Consider the following 16,935-nt stretch of genomic DNA (forward strand, 5'->3'; position numbering starts at 1 on the left):
ACCCATGAAGCCATTATCACAATCAAAGTAGTGAATATATTCATCACCTTTTACTTGCTTTTTGTCATTCCTCCCTCTCTCTTCTTTCCTCTCCCCCAGTTCACTCTCACCAGACAGCCACTGACTTACTTTCTTTCCCTAGGGTTTAGTTTGCAGATATTTCCTAGAATTTTACATAAATTGAATCATAGCATATATACTCATTTTTGCTTGACTTTGCAGATCGTTATTTTACATTCATCTATGTTGCTGCATTATCAATGGTTCTTCTCCTTTTTTGCAGAGTAGTATTCCATTGTATGGATATACCACAGTGTGTTGTTTGTTTGCCTGTTGAAAGGGCATTTAGGTTTGGCTAATGCAAATAAAGCTGCTATGAACATTCATGTACAAGGCTTCGTATGGACATATTTCCTCTTTCCCCTGTGCTACAGAAAAGCAGATCTCTTCAGCACTATAAAATTGCTCTTGCAAATGCAATTTCTAACACAAGAGCTCTGTAAAGTACTCAGATTTTGGAAAGTGCTGTTCTATCCTGTGAAAATAAATCTGAATAAATCACAAAGTCTTTGATTTTCATTAGTTATTATACTCTATAATATATTGCTTTGGTAACAGTGCTTACATTTACATCTTTGTTTTCTGAAAAACAGAAAACAAATTTTATGACTTTTCCTTGTTAAGCCAGAAAAGAATCGTTAGAACTACCTTAGTATCCCACATGCATAGAGGTAATAAAAGTCTGTCACTTTAGTAGATTTCTCACTGAATTTTTTTAAAAAGGAGCAACTGTGGCTCATTTACATGTAAAGTGTCACTCTACTTTGGACCACAAGCTGTATGTATCACACCAACCCTGTCAGCCTGTTAGTCATCTTGCAAATGCGTTCCTTGGATCTCCAGAGTCAGAGCTCCTAGGAAAGCACCTCAAGAAGGGCATCTGCCTTTGCAAAAACAAAACATATAATAAAACCCCCAGTCTTTTACCAGCCCCAATAGTGAACAGACAGAAATGGTTCTGGGAATCTTTATATATACAAATAATCATGTAAGCAAACCAAGCAGAAATACTGAAGCACAAGCATCTTAAGCATCCACAGTAAGAAGTAGAAATATCTTGGGGTTTTTAATATCAGCAAAATGTCCTGGCAATTTAACATTATCCATTTCTTTATGTTCATGGAACATTTTTCATATGTACATGGACACCTTTCTAAAATCTAAAGTGAATTACATATTCTATAAACATAGTATAATCAACAGAACCCTGTCTTTCCTTGATGAGCAAGAGTCTTCAGTGTACACACATACACTGATGACTATAAAAGGAGTATATTTAGGGACCACCAAAGAGAATGATGCTTTTAGTCTCTCCATTAAATGAGAATACACTGTTATTTTAAAATTAAGCCCTTCTATTCTTTTGTTATCATGTCATATTTCTCTTTTTCATCTTTGTCAATTTGTCCTCCTGCATTTAATCTACTGCCCAATATTTCTCATGGTTGTATCTCTTGCTCTTTTACCACAGAAAATGTTTGGGGTTCCTGTCAGCCTTTTATTCTCCATTAAAAAGGCCGTTTCTGCTTTCTTTCATTTAGAGTGACTGAAATTACTGAGAGTCTGTTTTTTGTTTGTTTTTATTTTTTGTTTGTTTGTTTGTTTTTGGTATATTGAGTGTTACAGTATTTTCCACTGTGTAAAAAAAAATGGGAAAAAATTTTAACTTGCTGAAATAAATTACAGATGTACACAAGGAGAAAGAAGCTTGAACACCTTAATATTCTCAACCTCATAGCTATGGAGCCCCGTAAGTGTATTGAAAATCACGGGGGGCTGTGGATTATTCATTTGTTATCTGGAGGTGGGGAGAGAGTAAAGGATTCAGAGCTACCATTAAATTTTTAATAAAATCTTGATCCCCAAAAAGCGATAGAAACATTAAAGTGACCAATTTAACAAAAATCATTCAAAAAAAAAAGAAAGAAATATAAAGTCCCACATTTAATAATTTAAAAATTCAGGCACACTTTGAAAGGCACACATGGGGAAGAGACCTCTAATAAGAAGACATGAAGTCAGCTATTTAAGTTGGATGTATTCTCAGGTTCTATAATAAAATTCTAACCATTTCAGTGCAATATTTATCAGAGATCTAAATATATGCCAAAAACTCTATTAAGCAAATCCCTAAAGTTGGAAAAACTGACACTCTTTAATTACATTAACTTGTAAGGTTCCAAAGGACCAACCACCTCCCTTTGTGCAGAGCCAAGGGTCCTGCCACAATGAGGTCTTTAACTACAAATACCTTACAGGCTGCTGCTGATGAACTTCAATCCTTTATCTGACTGAGATCGTTCGGTCTAGTCATCTCAGTGGTTCTCAACTTCAGTTTAAATAAGAGAGCCTAGTTAAAATGCAGATTCCCAGGCATCTGCTGCCTTTTAATGCCCTGAGAGTTCAAGGCCTTAGATTTGGTGGAGGCAGACTACTTATGTTATTTAGCAAAAGCATCCTGAGATATTCTGATACAAGTAGTATGGAAACTCTATATTATAAGTGCTGCTGTAAGCCACATCCAATTTGGAATGAGATGAAGTGCAAGTAAATCACGTTAATGAATGGAAGTATTTAATATATCTTTTCCTTTTAATTTTGAATAATTATTTCTTCATTCCAAATTAAGGGTCTAGTTCTTTGGTTTCTTGACTCCCTAGAAGATCTCCTTGTAGGATGAATATTTATGCCCAAGATTAGATATTTAAGCTTGATTATTTAAATATGAATTAACAGGAAAATAACAAGTATTGACAAAGATGTGGAGGCATTGGAACCTCTGTACATTACTGGTAGGAATGTAAAATAGTTCCACCACTGTGGAAAACAGTCACGCAGTTTCTCAGAAAGTTAAACACAGAATTAATTTCCCCAGGACTCAGCAATTCCACTCTTAGGTATATACCCCAAAGAATTGAGAACAGGTACTCAAACAAATACATGAACACACGTGTTCATAGCAGCATTATTCACAATAAACCAAAGGTCACTACAGCCCAAATGTCCATCAAGAGGTGAATGAACAAATTGTAGTAGATAAATAAAATGGAATATTATTCAGCCATAAAAAAAATGAAGTACTAAAACATGCTACAATGGATGAACCTCAAAAACATCAGGCTAAGTGAAAGAAGCCAGACACAAAAGGTCACATATTGTATGATTTCATTTATATGAAATACCAAGAATAGGCAAGCCCATAGAGACAGAATGAAGACTAGTGGCTGCCAGAGACTGGGGAGCGGGAAATGGAAGCAATGCTTAATGAGTACCAGTTTCCTTTCAGATGTGGTGGTTACACAACACAACATTGTGAGTGTACTAAATGCCACTGAATTGGTCGCTTTAAAATGGGTAAGTGTACATTATACAAATTTATCTAAAGAAAAATGCAAAAAAGTGAACTAACTAGTCTGAATTAGCTAATGAATTAGCTTCAGTATGAAATTTATAAAATTTGTTTTTCTGTTTTATCTGCTAGATTACATAAAATTTCTAACTGCAACCCAGAAGGAAAAATACTTTCATAAACTAGGCATCATCCGTATGTTGCTTAGGAGTCACCACATTTGGTCTCATGTGCACGTGGCTTCAAGGCCTGCCTCTCTGGGCTACTCCTCCTGCCTTTGGCTAAGAGACCCAAGATTAAAATGTAGATACTGTCTGAGAGGGGCATAACAATAAGATATTATGGTTATGAACACATTAGCTGTCCACTAGCTCAGTCCAGAGAGAGTTAAGGTCTTCAGGAAGGAGCAGAGAGAGAGAGAGAGAGAGACGCCCAGAGCCTAAGGCACTTCTTTGCAAGTGTAAGACACAGTTAGCTTGAGGGCACTGTGTGTTCGTGGGGACTGCACAGACGAAAGGAAGAGGAAAGAGCCAAAGGAGAGATTGAGAGAGCATGAAAATAGGCTTTACTTACTTGATAATGCTGTCTGGTATTTTTCCTATTTCTATTAATGCCTATTTCTCTTAAGTCATCTTATCTCAGGGATATTGGCAGTACTTGATTGTTATATAATCACAAATTTACAGTACTAATGCCAAAACTTTATCCTTTTCAAAAGGCAAGAAACGTTATGGAAATACTAAGCATAAAATGCAGCTTAGTGAAATTAAAGTGGGAGTGGGATGATAGTGGCACAGATTTTTGGGCAAGTGTGTTTAAAGAGAGAGAGGGAAAAAAAAACCAGATGTGTAAAGACCTCAGAAAAGGTGTCTGGTAATAAGACTAATGAGAATAAATATCTGAAACAGAAGATTACTTCTTTATTTATTGACAAGGTTTGTAAAAAAAAAAGCATATTCTACTTTTGGCATTTACAAATATAAATGTTTGCTTAAAATATAAAATAACTCAAGCTAATTATAAATATTAATTTCCTTCCTTTTATGCATGAACCAGTGCACCAGATCAGAGGTGATACTGGCCTCACATTTGACGAACTATAAAAAAGATACATAATGCATGACCACAACAATAAATTAAAGATCAAGTTATGTTAAAAGAGATTCCTCTTTTTCTTTTTTTTTTTTTTGAAATGGAGTCTTACTCTGTTGCCTAGCTAGAGTGCAGTGGTACCATCTTGACTCACTACAACCTCCGCCTCCTGGGTTCAAGCAATTCTTGTGCCTCAGCCTCCCGAGTAGCTGGGATTATAGGTGTGTGCCACCATGCCTGACTAATTTTTGTATTTTTAGCAGAGACAGGGTTTCTCCATGCTGGCCAGGCTGGTCTCGAACTCCTGACCTCTGGCGACCCCCTACCTCGGCCTCCCAAAGTGCTTGGATTACAGGCGTGAGCCACCATGGCTGCCCAAGAGATTCCTCTTTTAAAATGCCAAATTTGTCCAAGATGTAGGCCTTTTGGACACTACTGGCTTATTTTACATCTCCTACCAAAAGAGGAAGTCTTCCTCTTGCCAGCACTTGGTAAGCAGACAAAAATACGTTGGCTGTGTGGGAGAATGGAGTTATGAGATTGGTTGAAGTCTAAGGGCAATCTCATGGGAATATTATCAACAAGATAATGCAGGATAAGACAGAGGGGAGGGAAGAGAAAGAGAACTGGGAGGAAGGAATCCAGCATAGCCAGAAAGCTGTAGGAGGTGTCAACCTGAAATAATAAAGTGGATCAGAATCCAGTTTAAGAGTTAATTCAAGTGAAAAGCTAAGGATAGACATCTGGGAAACATAGACTCTGAAGGAATGTGGCTAGTGCTATGAAGCTGAAAAGTTAAAGTCTTATGTACATAGGCAAAAAACAAAGAAATTTAATAGGATTACAGCATCTTCCATATATTGCTGGTTTATGAGTTACAGCAATTCGATTAGTTACAGCTTGTTTAATTTTTCTTTTCCAATTTAAAAGTATATGTTTAACATTCCATCTTAAACAATCTAAGGTGTTTGTGTAAGAGAATAAAGAGGGAAGTTAATCTTTAATAAAAGAGGTCTTCTCTGGTGCCCTTTAGTCTTTTATAGCATTTTACAAAACAATGTAGGTAACGAAAAGGCTAGTCTATAATTAGAGAAACTGGTTACAGCTGCCTAGGTTACAGCTGCCTGTTATGTGACTCAGGTCCCATAATCACATTCCTTTAAGACTCAAAATAATTTAAAGTTCCAACAGCTTTTATTTTGAATTATTTATTTCACAGAGGAGATGAGGAAAGTAGGGAGAGGAAGGAAACAAAGAGGAGACTGGACACCTGGCACACTCAAGACCTCTTTTCAGCAAAGCAGTCAGGGGTCAGAAGTCCTTGTACACACAGGTCTTGCTTTGGATCATGACCACAACTGAGTGCCTGACTCCAAGGCCGTCATCTAATAGGCTGGTCTCCGAGGTATCTTCAGTACCCAAGGAGCTAACAGACCTGGTAGGATCTTTCCTCAGACAGAAAGAGGAGTTGTTTGTGACCAGGGGCCCGTAAAGAATCTCTGTGGAGATTTGGGGCAGAGGATGCCTCAGTTCTCCATAAGGCCAGCAGTGAGACTGCAGAGATGGCTTTCTGTGTGTCCTTGTTAAAATTACATCCTAGCATTGAAGGTAAAATCCGAACGCATATGTGATATCAAAGAACTCGAGTTCCTGTGTCCACACATCTGCATGCAGACTTGTAAAAGGGTAAGGAAAGTTGTTTGAAAAACAGAATGAGCATAAAGCAGAGGTGGCCTGACGTGGAGAAAGAGAAATGTGAAGAAAAAAATTACAAAGATACACTTCCTCTGCTTTTCACCGGGCCTGGGGCAGACAGCTGTGTTCATGTGCCGCTGGAAGTCAGGATGCTACCTTTGGCAGCATGTGGTACTTCTTCATCTCTGAAGAACCCAGAAATAAGAGCCAGGAAGCATGGAGGCTAGTGCAAAACATGAATCCTTGTAACTTGAACACAGTAACAAAGAGTCTGGTGTTATTTCCAGAAGTCAGGCTCAAAAACTCTCAGGAAGGAAATGTGCTGGAAGTGTATTACTGTGGCCAAATGAGACAGGAATTTCTGAAAACACTTCTAGTTCTTTATATTCATGCGGCATCCATTTAAAACCAATATTTTTTTCTTGATTATAAAAGTAATATCAAGCTCACTGTTGACATTTAGAAAATAGAGAATGTACAAAAATCAACATATATTAGTGTATGTATGTATGTATACCCCAGTAATCCTAGGGCCCAGAAAAATAAAAATCAAGGCATTTTATAGAAATTGGTCTGTTACAGATAGTGTGCCTGAACTTAAACTAGCATTATCACCGTGATGGAGTGAAGCTTTAGCTTAGACTCAGTTGGCTTACCCCACTCTGCAGAATATGACATTTGGACCCTGCAGTTAGTATGAACTAGTCATGAGCCAGAATTTCAGGCCATAAGAATATGTGGAGTCAGTCCATTATCTGTTAATGCTAACTTTGGTCCATGTACTCTGGTATGTGCGGCCACTCAGTGGCCACAGACAGACCCAGCTAAAGATTTGAGGCACTGTGCTTACTGAAATCATTTTTGGTTGTACCAGAGGAATGTGCTGCTCTTTTATTTTGAAATGAAATTAACTTGGGGGTGTGTCTTGTAAAAGCACCTGAAAGTCTTTACTATTATTCTGAGCTGTTATAGACAAACACTATCAGAAGGTTAGAACTCAGAGTTCAAAGTGGACAAAGTGGGGAGAGGGTAAGCTGAAGCTCAGAGCTGTGTCTTCAGCCTGTGGAGAGGCCAAAGCAGGAAGGCCAAGCCTTGCTTCTGTGGGAACAGGATCTTCCTGGCCTATGAGCCAGGACAGAGAATGGGGAGGGAATGTTGGCCTTGGCTCCTCTGGCTCTGATGCTTCCTCCTACTCAAGGAGCCCTTTCTATAACACTCTCCTCCCAGAAAGTAAAGGCTTCTCAACAAAGTGTCTAAAGTGGGTATTGCAAGCAAAAGACTTGAACAAAGACTTGTATTCATAATGAACCTGATATCCTCCTCCTCCCTAGGTCCAGATCCCCAGAGAAGCTCCACAAGATCTAATTATGCCTCGATGAAGCATAGCTTTCCTCTCTACCCCCAGAGCTTTATTTTTCTGCCAAAAAGTACACAACTTACAAATTCAGTTGCTTCTATGATTGACTTTTTCATTTAAAAAATCATTTCAAAGTAATTGTTGAGCTAAGTTGCTGATCTAAAATCAGAACTGGTCTTCAAAAGGATCTTGCACCTATAACATGTTCTGGAATGAATTCTATCAAGTTTGTAAGTAATTTATTATTCCCATAGTATTCTGATAGTAAAAAGAATAAGAAGTGCATATTTAAAACCAGTTATGATTGTTGCTTAGGCAGCACAACGCTTCATTCTACAACTGTAACCAACAGGTAATAGATAACATTAGAAAAATGCCCTGGAAAAATGAATCATCTTGTAATGTATTCGTTTAGAAATTTTACTAAATGAAAGACAACATAATTACAATATGGGACTTACATCAAACTAATAATAACTCTCAAGATCCAGAGATAGAAATAGCAACAATAAGATCACTAAACATACCTGAACTAACTCTGCTTTTAACTCTTCCTTTTCCTCCTCAGAGAGCATGCTAGAGAAGTCAGCACTGGTTACTGCATCTTCATCTCTTCCTTGCAATGGTTCAGTCTCCAGCAAACCTTTAGGCAAAATTGATAAAAGAGAGTGCAATTTTTAAAGTGAATTTAAACCAACTTCTGCTTCCATAGTGTGGAGGACTAGATGCACTGACAGACCCTCCCACTGAAAAACAACTAAAAATTCCAGAAAAGACAAAAATCCTCCTAAACGTTTGATGAGCTCCAAGAAAGCAAAGAATACCAAGAAGCCAAAACATTTAAGAGAAAATGAGAAGGCAGAGATGTAAACAAGACAAGCTTTCAGGGAGGTCTACATTTACCACCTTGGTGAATTCCAGCTTAGCTCTTCACTGTCTGGTGGGGTGTAAGGGCAGAGGACAAAGCCCAAGGCCCACCCATGGAGAGGGGTTTAATGTGAGATTCCTGTGTAAATTGGAGGTCCCAAGGGCTGCACCCTGAGAGTCAGGTGAACTAGAAATAAATACTTTCATTCTTCACACATCTTGCAACTCAGCACTGAATGGACAGAGAAAAAAAATCCTCCCCTGAGAACTCGTGACCCTGAGTGGGATTGCATGGGAAAGCAGCTTGCAACTTGAATGCACACCACCTGGGTGGTCCCGAATTTAAAATATGAAGGCCTTTTTTCCACTGCAGATGTGGCTTGAAGCAGCTGGAGCTGTGAGGAACCATCACTGACAAACTGACTCTGGCAGAGGAAAATACGAGAAGAGCCGGGTTGTTGATGCCATCATTGTGCCTCGGGATAATCCAGAATAGCTTCTAACTTGGTATGTGAGATAAATGACTTATTATTTAAAATATAAAGAAGTTCCCTGGTAGGGCCCCTCAACATCTGGCTGACTCAAATGCCTGTGTTCTCCGGGTAACCCAGAAAACAGTCCCTACTCAGAGGGAAACTTCATCTACGACATGATTCAAGTCAGAGTTGGCATTTACACCTCTGTAGGGAAAGGAAATGAGACATTCAAGTACAAAGTGGTCCCTGGAGAAACTCCCACTGGCCTGAGCACTGGGACAACAGGTTGAGCCATGGAAGTTTGTGCCGTTTTTAGGGGGTAGGAGTCTGACCTTTCTCGTTCCAGGGTGGTAACTGGGAATTCTATCTGTGAGATGGGGGCTTGTTAACAGGAAGCTCTCTTGCTTTGCTGAGTTTTTTTCCTTTTCACCCAATAAATTCCATTTTTCTCACCCTTCAAATTGTCTGCAAGCCTAATCTTTCACGGTTGTGTGACAAGGACCCCGTTTTCAGTTGAACTAAGGAGAAAGTCCTACAACAGAAGGGTTTTTAATAAATTGTCCTGGAACAGTTATTTCTATAGAAAAAAAACACACTGGACACCTTTAAACCATTCACAGGGACAAAACTATAAACATTTTAGAAGACAATCTAGGAGTTTGTGTTTATGAACCTCCGGTTAGGAAGGGACTTGTTAAGACACAAAAAGGCAAACCATGAAAAAAGGATGAATAAGATTAAGAATGTCTCTTTATCAAAGACGCTATATGGAAAATGAAAAGACAAGCCACTAATTGGAAGATGATATCTCTCACATATATAAGTAAAAAGATTTGTTCCCAATATATACAGAATTCCTCCAGACCCACTTTAAAACCAGAAATAATCCAATAGAAATATGGGTCAAAAGACCTGAACAGATGATTTATAGGCAGAAATTACAAATGTTAATAAACCCAAGAAAACATCCTTGACTTCACTGATGCTTGGGGAAATACAAATTAAATTAGTTCATGCTCAATAGAGGAGCAAAAATTTACAAGTCTGACATTACTAAATGTTGGTGACTATGCAAAGGATAGAAACTCTCATATACTGCTGGCAAGAATATAAATAGATAAAAATAATTGGAAAATGATTAGGCATGATCTACATTATCTATTAAAATTGAACATTCACATATCCTATAACCCAGTAATTCCACTATGTGTAGACCTGAGACAATCTACATGAGCATTAGATGTTATACATGCACATCAGACACCATTAATAAAAGCTTTCACAGTACCAACAAACTGTAAGTCACACAAAAGTTCATAAACAGGACAATACATAAATATACTGTGGTGTATTTCCATGATAAAGACTTGACAATAGAAAAATGAGTGAACTATCACTATACATACTAAATGACTAAAACTTGGAAATAAGATATTGAGTGAAAAACTCAAGTTGCAGAATAAGAAGTATAATTCCACTTAATGAAGTACAAAAGCATGCAAAACTAAAATATTACTTAGGAATTAAATTATAAAGAAAAGCAAGGCAATAATAAAAAATTCAGGACTGTGGTTTTCTCAAGGCAGAGAGGAAAGGAGAAAGGAATGGAGGACCTCATAGGGCAGGGGTCCCCGACTCCCGCGCCACAGACCAGTACCGGTCTGTTACCTGTTAGGAACCAGACCACACCGCGGGAGGTGAGAGGTGTGCGAGCTGGCAAAGCTTCGTCTGTATTTATGGCCACTCCCCATTGCTTGCATTACCACCTGAGCTCTGCCTCCCGTCAGATCAGTAGCAGCATTAGATTCTCACAGGAGCACAAACCCTATTGTGAACTGCGCACGCGCAGAATCTAGGTTGCGCGCTCCTTATGAGAATCTAGTGCCTGATGATCTGTCACTGTCTCCCGTTTCCCTCAGATGGGACCGTCTAGTTGTAGGAAAACAAGCTTGGAGCTCCCACTGATTCTACGTTATGGTGAGTTGTATAATTGTTTCATTATATATTACAACGTAATAATAATAGAAATAAAATGCACAATAAAAGTAATGTGCTTGAATCATCCCAAAAACATCACCGTCACCCTGTGTCTGAGGAAAAATTACCTTCCACGAAACCAGTTCCTGGTACCAAAAAGGTTGGGGACTGCTGCCTTAGGGAACTCTTACAGGATCAATGGACATACTCCATTTCTGGACACTGACTTTCTGTTCATGAGTATTTTCTCCACTTTACCTTTATATTGTAAATATTCTTTTGTGTACTTATAATTATTTCATAAACAAATGAAAGTGCATTTTGTCTAAAGTCAAAAGAGAAAGGTAAATCATTATCCTACAAAATCAGAACATTTTAGATAAAAAGAAGAAAAATATGACTCAAGTGTGTATAGTTCTGAAGCTGTCCCTTCTCTTGGGTCCCTGGTATTCTCATCCTTATGCCTGAATCAATAAGGTGCCATTGGCACCCTGATGTCACTGCCAACATGGTAACAAACATTCGTAAACATGGCATATTGCTGATCCATGTTCATCAGATCCTCATCCCTTCTCTCTATGCCAGAAGACAGTTTCAATGCTAAGTAATTTCCTTTTTCATAAGTAATATCTGGTCATTATAGAAGACAGTAAGATAAAATTATCCATTATTAATTAAAATCAACATTAATCCTGTTACCCAGAAATTGGTATTTTGATCCTTCCTTTCTGGTACTTCTTCTGAGCATAAGTGTATTAATATTTTTATAGATAGATAGATAGATAGATAGATAGATAGATAGATAGATAGATACTGGATTTACTGTTGCAAACTTGGTTTATTTATTCAATAGGATAGTAATATCTTTTCATGTCTAAAGACACACATATACATTTATGTATTTTCAATGGTTGTGCATTATTTTGTCTTATGGATGATTAATAATTTACCCTGTTTGCTGGGAAGCTGCAGTGAACATCTCCTAGCTAAGTTATTAGGTACTTCATGATGACTTCCTATCCATTGGATTACTCAGTCAAATGGCATAGACGTCTTGTAACCTACTGCCAAACTATCACCCAGAAAGGCTGTACCAGTTTTATGCAACATCAGCAACCTATGAGACTACAGACTCAAGAGAAAGGACAGAACAGACTCCTGGTAAAACAATGTAACTTACAGGTCATTTAAAGTTTTAATCAGTGCTCTAGGATAACTATCTAAACCAGGAATCAGCAGCAATTCCAAGCACAGCTATGAGAGATAGAACCAGAAGGTAAGCTCTGCCCCCCGGCATTGGGGGTCAGGAGACAGTCCTGGGGGTACTGCAACACACTGTGGACTTCTCCCCCACTCAGCCTGGCCCAAGAACTTAAGGATATTGCTCAAACTTAGCTGGAACCCAAATTCTCAATCTTCCCTATCTTCATAGCATGAGAAGACATGGTCCAGGGAATAAACAATAGTTCCAGGTCCTTAGACTTTTCAAGACATCAAACATCTTTAGTACCTTCTATATTCTAGAAAGAAAAGAAAGTTCAAAATCCTATTTAACTGGTAATACATGAATTGGGAAGCTTCGAGTGAATCTAGGGAAAGGGAGACGCAGCACCCAGCTGGTAGCTTCCATTTTTCAGAGGAGGAGGTGCATAAACCTTATAAAGTGAGAAACTCTGAACTGGCCTTCAGCTCTGATGGGCCAAACATCCCACTCCTCAGAGACATCATGAATCTTTCAAAGTCTCACTGCCAGAAGCCACCCATTCAAGAAATCTGCCCAGAGACCAGTTACTAGTTAGTCTAGGTCTAAGTTCCCCTCATCCTTTCTCCACTTAGGCACATATTTTTCTCGGTTGCATCTTGTCCCAGTGGTGCTCTCTGAGTTATACACAGGGTGTCACATAAACACAGACAAAATGAAAACAAGACCTGCTGTTTTCAGCAGAATATGTTCAACTCACTGAGTTAGGAAAGCAGCAATCAAATGATGAGGTCAAAGGATAATTCAAGAATCAAGAAGTAGTTGAAAAGAGGAGGTAGATTAAAAAGGTAACTAACCAGTGAAATGAAGTCAAAACCAGGAATGAAAAAAGCAAATGGTAAAAGATACCAAGTGACAGATGATAATGCAAGAAGGGCAATAAAATAAGTATAAAATTACCTAGTTACCATGGAAGTAGATATTAGAAAAAATTAAAAACATATTTTTCAATGAAAGCAATTATCACTGGGCAAATGCTTGAGTCACCATTTTTAGCAAGTACAGTATATTATGAACCAATTTCATGAACTTGGTTCTCTTTTCCAAATGTGCAAACTGTGGCCCCCTGTCTGGCAGAGAAGAAAGAGCACTCTAATGGGAGTCAGGAGATCTGGAATTCTAGCTGTGGGTTTGCTATTAACTAGCAGAGTACATTTGACCTCAATTATCTCATCTGTAAAATGGATACCTTGCAGGAGTGTTGCTAAGGTTAAATGATGTTAAATCAGATAATATACTTGAAAATGCTATAAAATTTTAAAATTTCCATACAAACTATAGCAGCATGAAATTGGGGAGTAATAGCTTTTAAAAGTATTAACGTGCTATATTCTCTTTGCCTCTCCCAAAATGTAATATTTTCCTAGTTGGTCTAAGGCATCCATCTGCCAGCGGCAGGACAGAGAAGTTAAAGAAACACAAAGAAAAGGTTAATACTTAAGATTTTGGCATTTGAAATTGGATTTACCAGCATGAAAACAGATTTACAAAGATAAATTTTTATTTTAGGCAATGTTCTACATATCATTATTTCTCTCTTGGCATAGCAAAAGCCAAGCCCAGGACATCCAACCCAAGCAGTTCCCCTTAGATACCCCTTAGATATCTAGGACTTACCAAGGAGGTGTGTGCCTCTGGCTCTATCCCTGGTAGATGGTGGGAAGAGGAAAGGGTGAGAGAATGAGGAGAGCTAAGCCCTGAGATGTGTATGTCCCACCTTTCTCTTTGGGCATGGCCCAGAGAGTATGAAATGTGTTACATTTATAGAGGAATCTGCTGGAAATTCTGTTTGCTCCTTCAGACCCACCCTCTACCCTCTTAAACCCTTCCCTGTGCCCAGGAGATGACCTAAGGATTATATCAACATGATTCCGTTGCCCTTGGCCAATGGGAAGCCCCTGCAGGACACTGTAGGGCAGAAGCGAGTGGTTAGCAAATGTCTAGTCCTGCCTGACTCCCTCCCTGCCAGGCTGCGTCTTGTAGTTTCAGCTTTCAGCTTTCAACTACCATAGGCCAAAGCTCCCATTAGATAGCTCCCTTCTACAGCTCAGCCACTGTCTGGTTCCAAGAACTCTCCTCTGGCCTAAGGACTGTATTGACTTCCTACTGTGGCTGTTCCAAGGTGCTTCAACACCCCTATTCGACACCCTTAATTCTTGCCATTTTTCTGATGGCCCATTCATTAAGCTTTCTGGAATCAGGCATGCCTTTTGGGCATGCCACTCATTTACATCTTTCCTGGTCCCTGCCCGGTACAGGAAGCCTGCCCCAATTTCCTTTTTGAACTCTAGGAAGGAATATCTTTCAGGCTATCCCACACCAATCTGGTACACAGCCACATCACTGTAACCTTGGCAGGTCCAGGGGTGTTAGGCAGAGAGGCCCCTGGTGTTTAATTCTCCAGCTCACTCTTCTGCAGTCAGTTAACCATGGATAGGATTCAGAACATCCCACAGTACTTAGGGAGAAACTTACTGCCTTGGCAAGAGGTTGGCGCCCCTGCATCAGGGGCTGGGGTTACCAGCGCTGGCCAGAGGACAAAGGGAGGAAGTGGAAAGAATCTCCCTCCAATGAGAGCCAAGGCAAAGCTGAATGAGCTCGGAGGGGCTACTGAACCGAAACTCAGCTGAAGGGGACAAGATCATGAGTAGTATCTGCAAATAACTTCAGCACCAGGGCACATCATGTTCCCAGCTGCCTGAAGAGCCATACAAGCAGAATACAAAGCACTGCATAGTCCTTCAGGCTTCCATACACCAGACACACCAGATGCCTCCTTAGCTAGGACAAAGGAAAGGGGGATATGAAAAAGGAGAAATCTGAATTAGAAGATAACTTTACTGAGGAAATGAGTAATATTTAAAGAGGTTTTTAAAATAATTGCATTGGAATGGACTAGGCCTAATGTTTTTTTCCCACTACTCAAAGCCTAGGTGCTCATACTCATACAAGTATAGGTTAAAAAAAATTGAGCACATATACATATACCAAGTTGTAGTGTAAATAAATGTTGCTACCCTGCTATTGGAGTATTTGGCACTTAAAGACAGCCATTTTACTCTTTTACATGCAATAAAATATATGGAATTGTTTTAATAAAGGGAAATAATCAAAGATCTGATTATAATCGAGTAATTGCACTTCTCCGTTGGCCAGATGAGGTCTGTGGAAAACAGGTAGGTCTTAAAATATTTGTCAAATGTTACTATGTGCCTGTTTTCACTATACCTACAGTTAGCCAGTGATGACTCCATTTAAATCTCCCATGCAGAGCTGAACAACACCACAAATTAAACTGGCTCCAACTGAGAAGTTACAATGGTCACTGTGGTCTGCTCCCAGCCTTGCTGATGAAGACCTGCAATCATGGGACCTGGGGCTCAGTCCCAAGTTGCTGGGCTTTAACTAAAGCTAGTCTGGCTCCAAAGCCTATGCCCTTCCCTGTCTTAAGCCATCTGAAGAATGTAGGCAAAATCTTGGCAAGTATGAATCCAGAGATCAGCTTTAAAGTGTCTCCTTCAACCTTGCAATGAAATCACTCATTGGCATCCACACACTTACAGTGCATGCTGGCAAGCTCTCCTGTGGAGTAGGTGATGGCTTCATGGCCATGATTGAAACAATACAGAGGGCTGGGAGTTAAAATGATTACAAACTATGATTTTGGATCAGTGGTCATACCCTGCATTGTTGGCAAATATGTAAAAGTTGCAGAATTGCTTTTAAATTGTAAAATAATCTTGCACTGTATTAGATAATTAAACAAATCCAACTGTGTAATCAAGCAAAGGGAGAAAAGCATACACTTTCAAAAAGAATACAAAATTATCCTAAGACTTAATAAAAGAAGGAATGCAATAAAGTAGCTTACATGAAAATTTTCCATGTTTTAAATAATAGATTTAAGACTGTAATATTTATTACTTAATTATATTTTCTTCATGATGTTTGGTGAAAATAACCTCAGGCATTCCTAAACGTAAAACTTCAAAATATCTAAATGTATTCCCCAAAGGAAAAATTATTGAGTTAATCATATTACTGTTGGATTTATGATTATCTTTTAAGACCACAAAAAATCTAACACGAGTCAATTCTAGATGGAAATTAAAAATATAAAACAAGTTTATTTATTAGAATTGTACTTTCTGTGCATTTACTAGATGTACTACATTAACCTAGATATTATTTCTGAAGAACTTCCGTCATTGAACAGGATGCTTTTCCTTCATTTGCTAACAACTCATATCTTGCCTATTATTGAATCAGGCGTATAGTAAAAAGGTCTTTAAAGTGTGTTTTATTCCTGTTGCTCTGAAGTTTTGGCAGAGGCTCCAAATGCCAAGATCAATACCACGGGAGATGTATATCCCCAAATTCTAAAGCCACGCATAAAATCTCATGCGTGAACGCTAATGTGTGACGTGCTGAAAGAGTTTAAAAGTGGTTCTCCTGGGGCTGGGATCACCTACTTGAACCTTTGAGAGTGGGATGAGAGTGGAGCAGGGAAATCTGCATACACAGATGAACAATCATAAAACACAAGTCATACTCTCACCTTCCAGAGATCACCACTATAACACTTGGGTACTTTTCTCTGGATCTTTTCCTACATATTGCAGCATAGACTTTTTTTTTCCCACACATTTAACATCTTTGAAATGAGGATGACTTTCATAATCAATTATGTCTTGCAATTAATTGACAGCACTTTTTCTTTCTTAGTGATATATAAAACAATGGGTATTTTACATCTTTAACATATATGTTACATGATAGATGATAGATAGATAGATCCATA

General features: G+C 38.7%; 1 protein-coding gene across 7 annotated transcripts in view; it reads right to left on the minus strand.

The window, feature by feature from the left end:
- Nucleotides 1-16,935, minus strand: part of TPD52L1 (TPD52 like 1) — a 125,847-nt gene that overhangs the window by 27,899 nt on the left and 81,013 nt on the right. For all 7 annotated transcript variants that reach the window (XM_050788725.1, XM_050788724.1, XM_050788723.1 and 4 more), the window contains one exon: nucleotides 8,081-8,196. In XM_050788725.1, coding sequence (XP_050644682.1) covers nucleotides 8,081-8,196 — 116 coding nt within the window. The remainder of the gene's footprint in view (nucleotides 1-8,080; nucleotides 8,197-16,935) is intronic.

Source organism: Macaca thibetana, chromosome 4 (assembly GCF_024542745.1).
Source record: "Macaca thibetana thibetana isolate TM-01 chromosome 4, ASM2454274v1, whole genome shotgun sequence".
NCBI lineage: Eukaryota > Metazoa > Chordata > Mammalia > Primates > Cercopithecidae > Macaca > Macaca thibetana.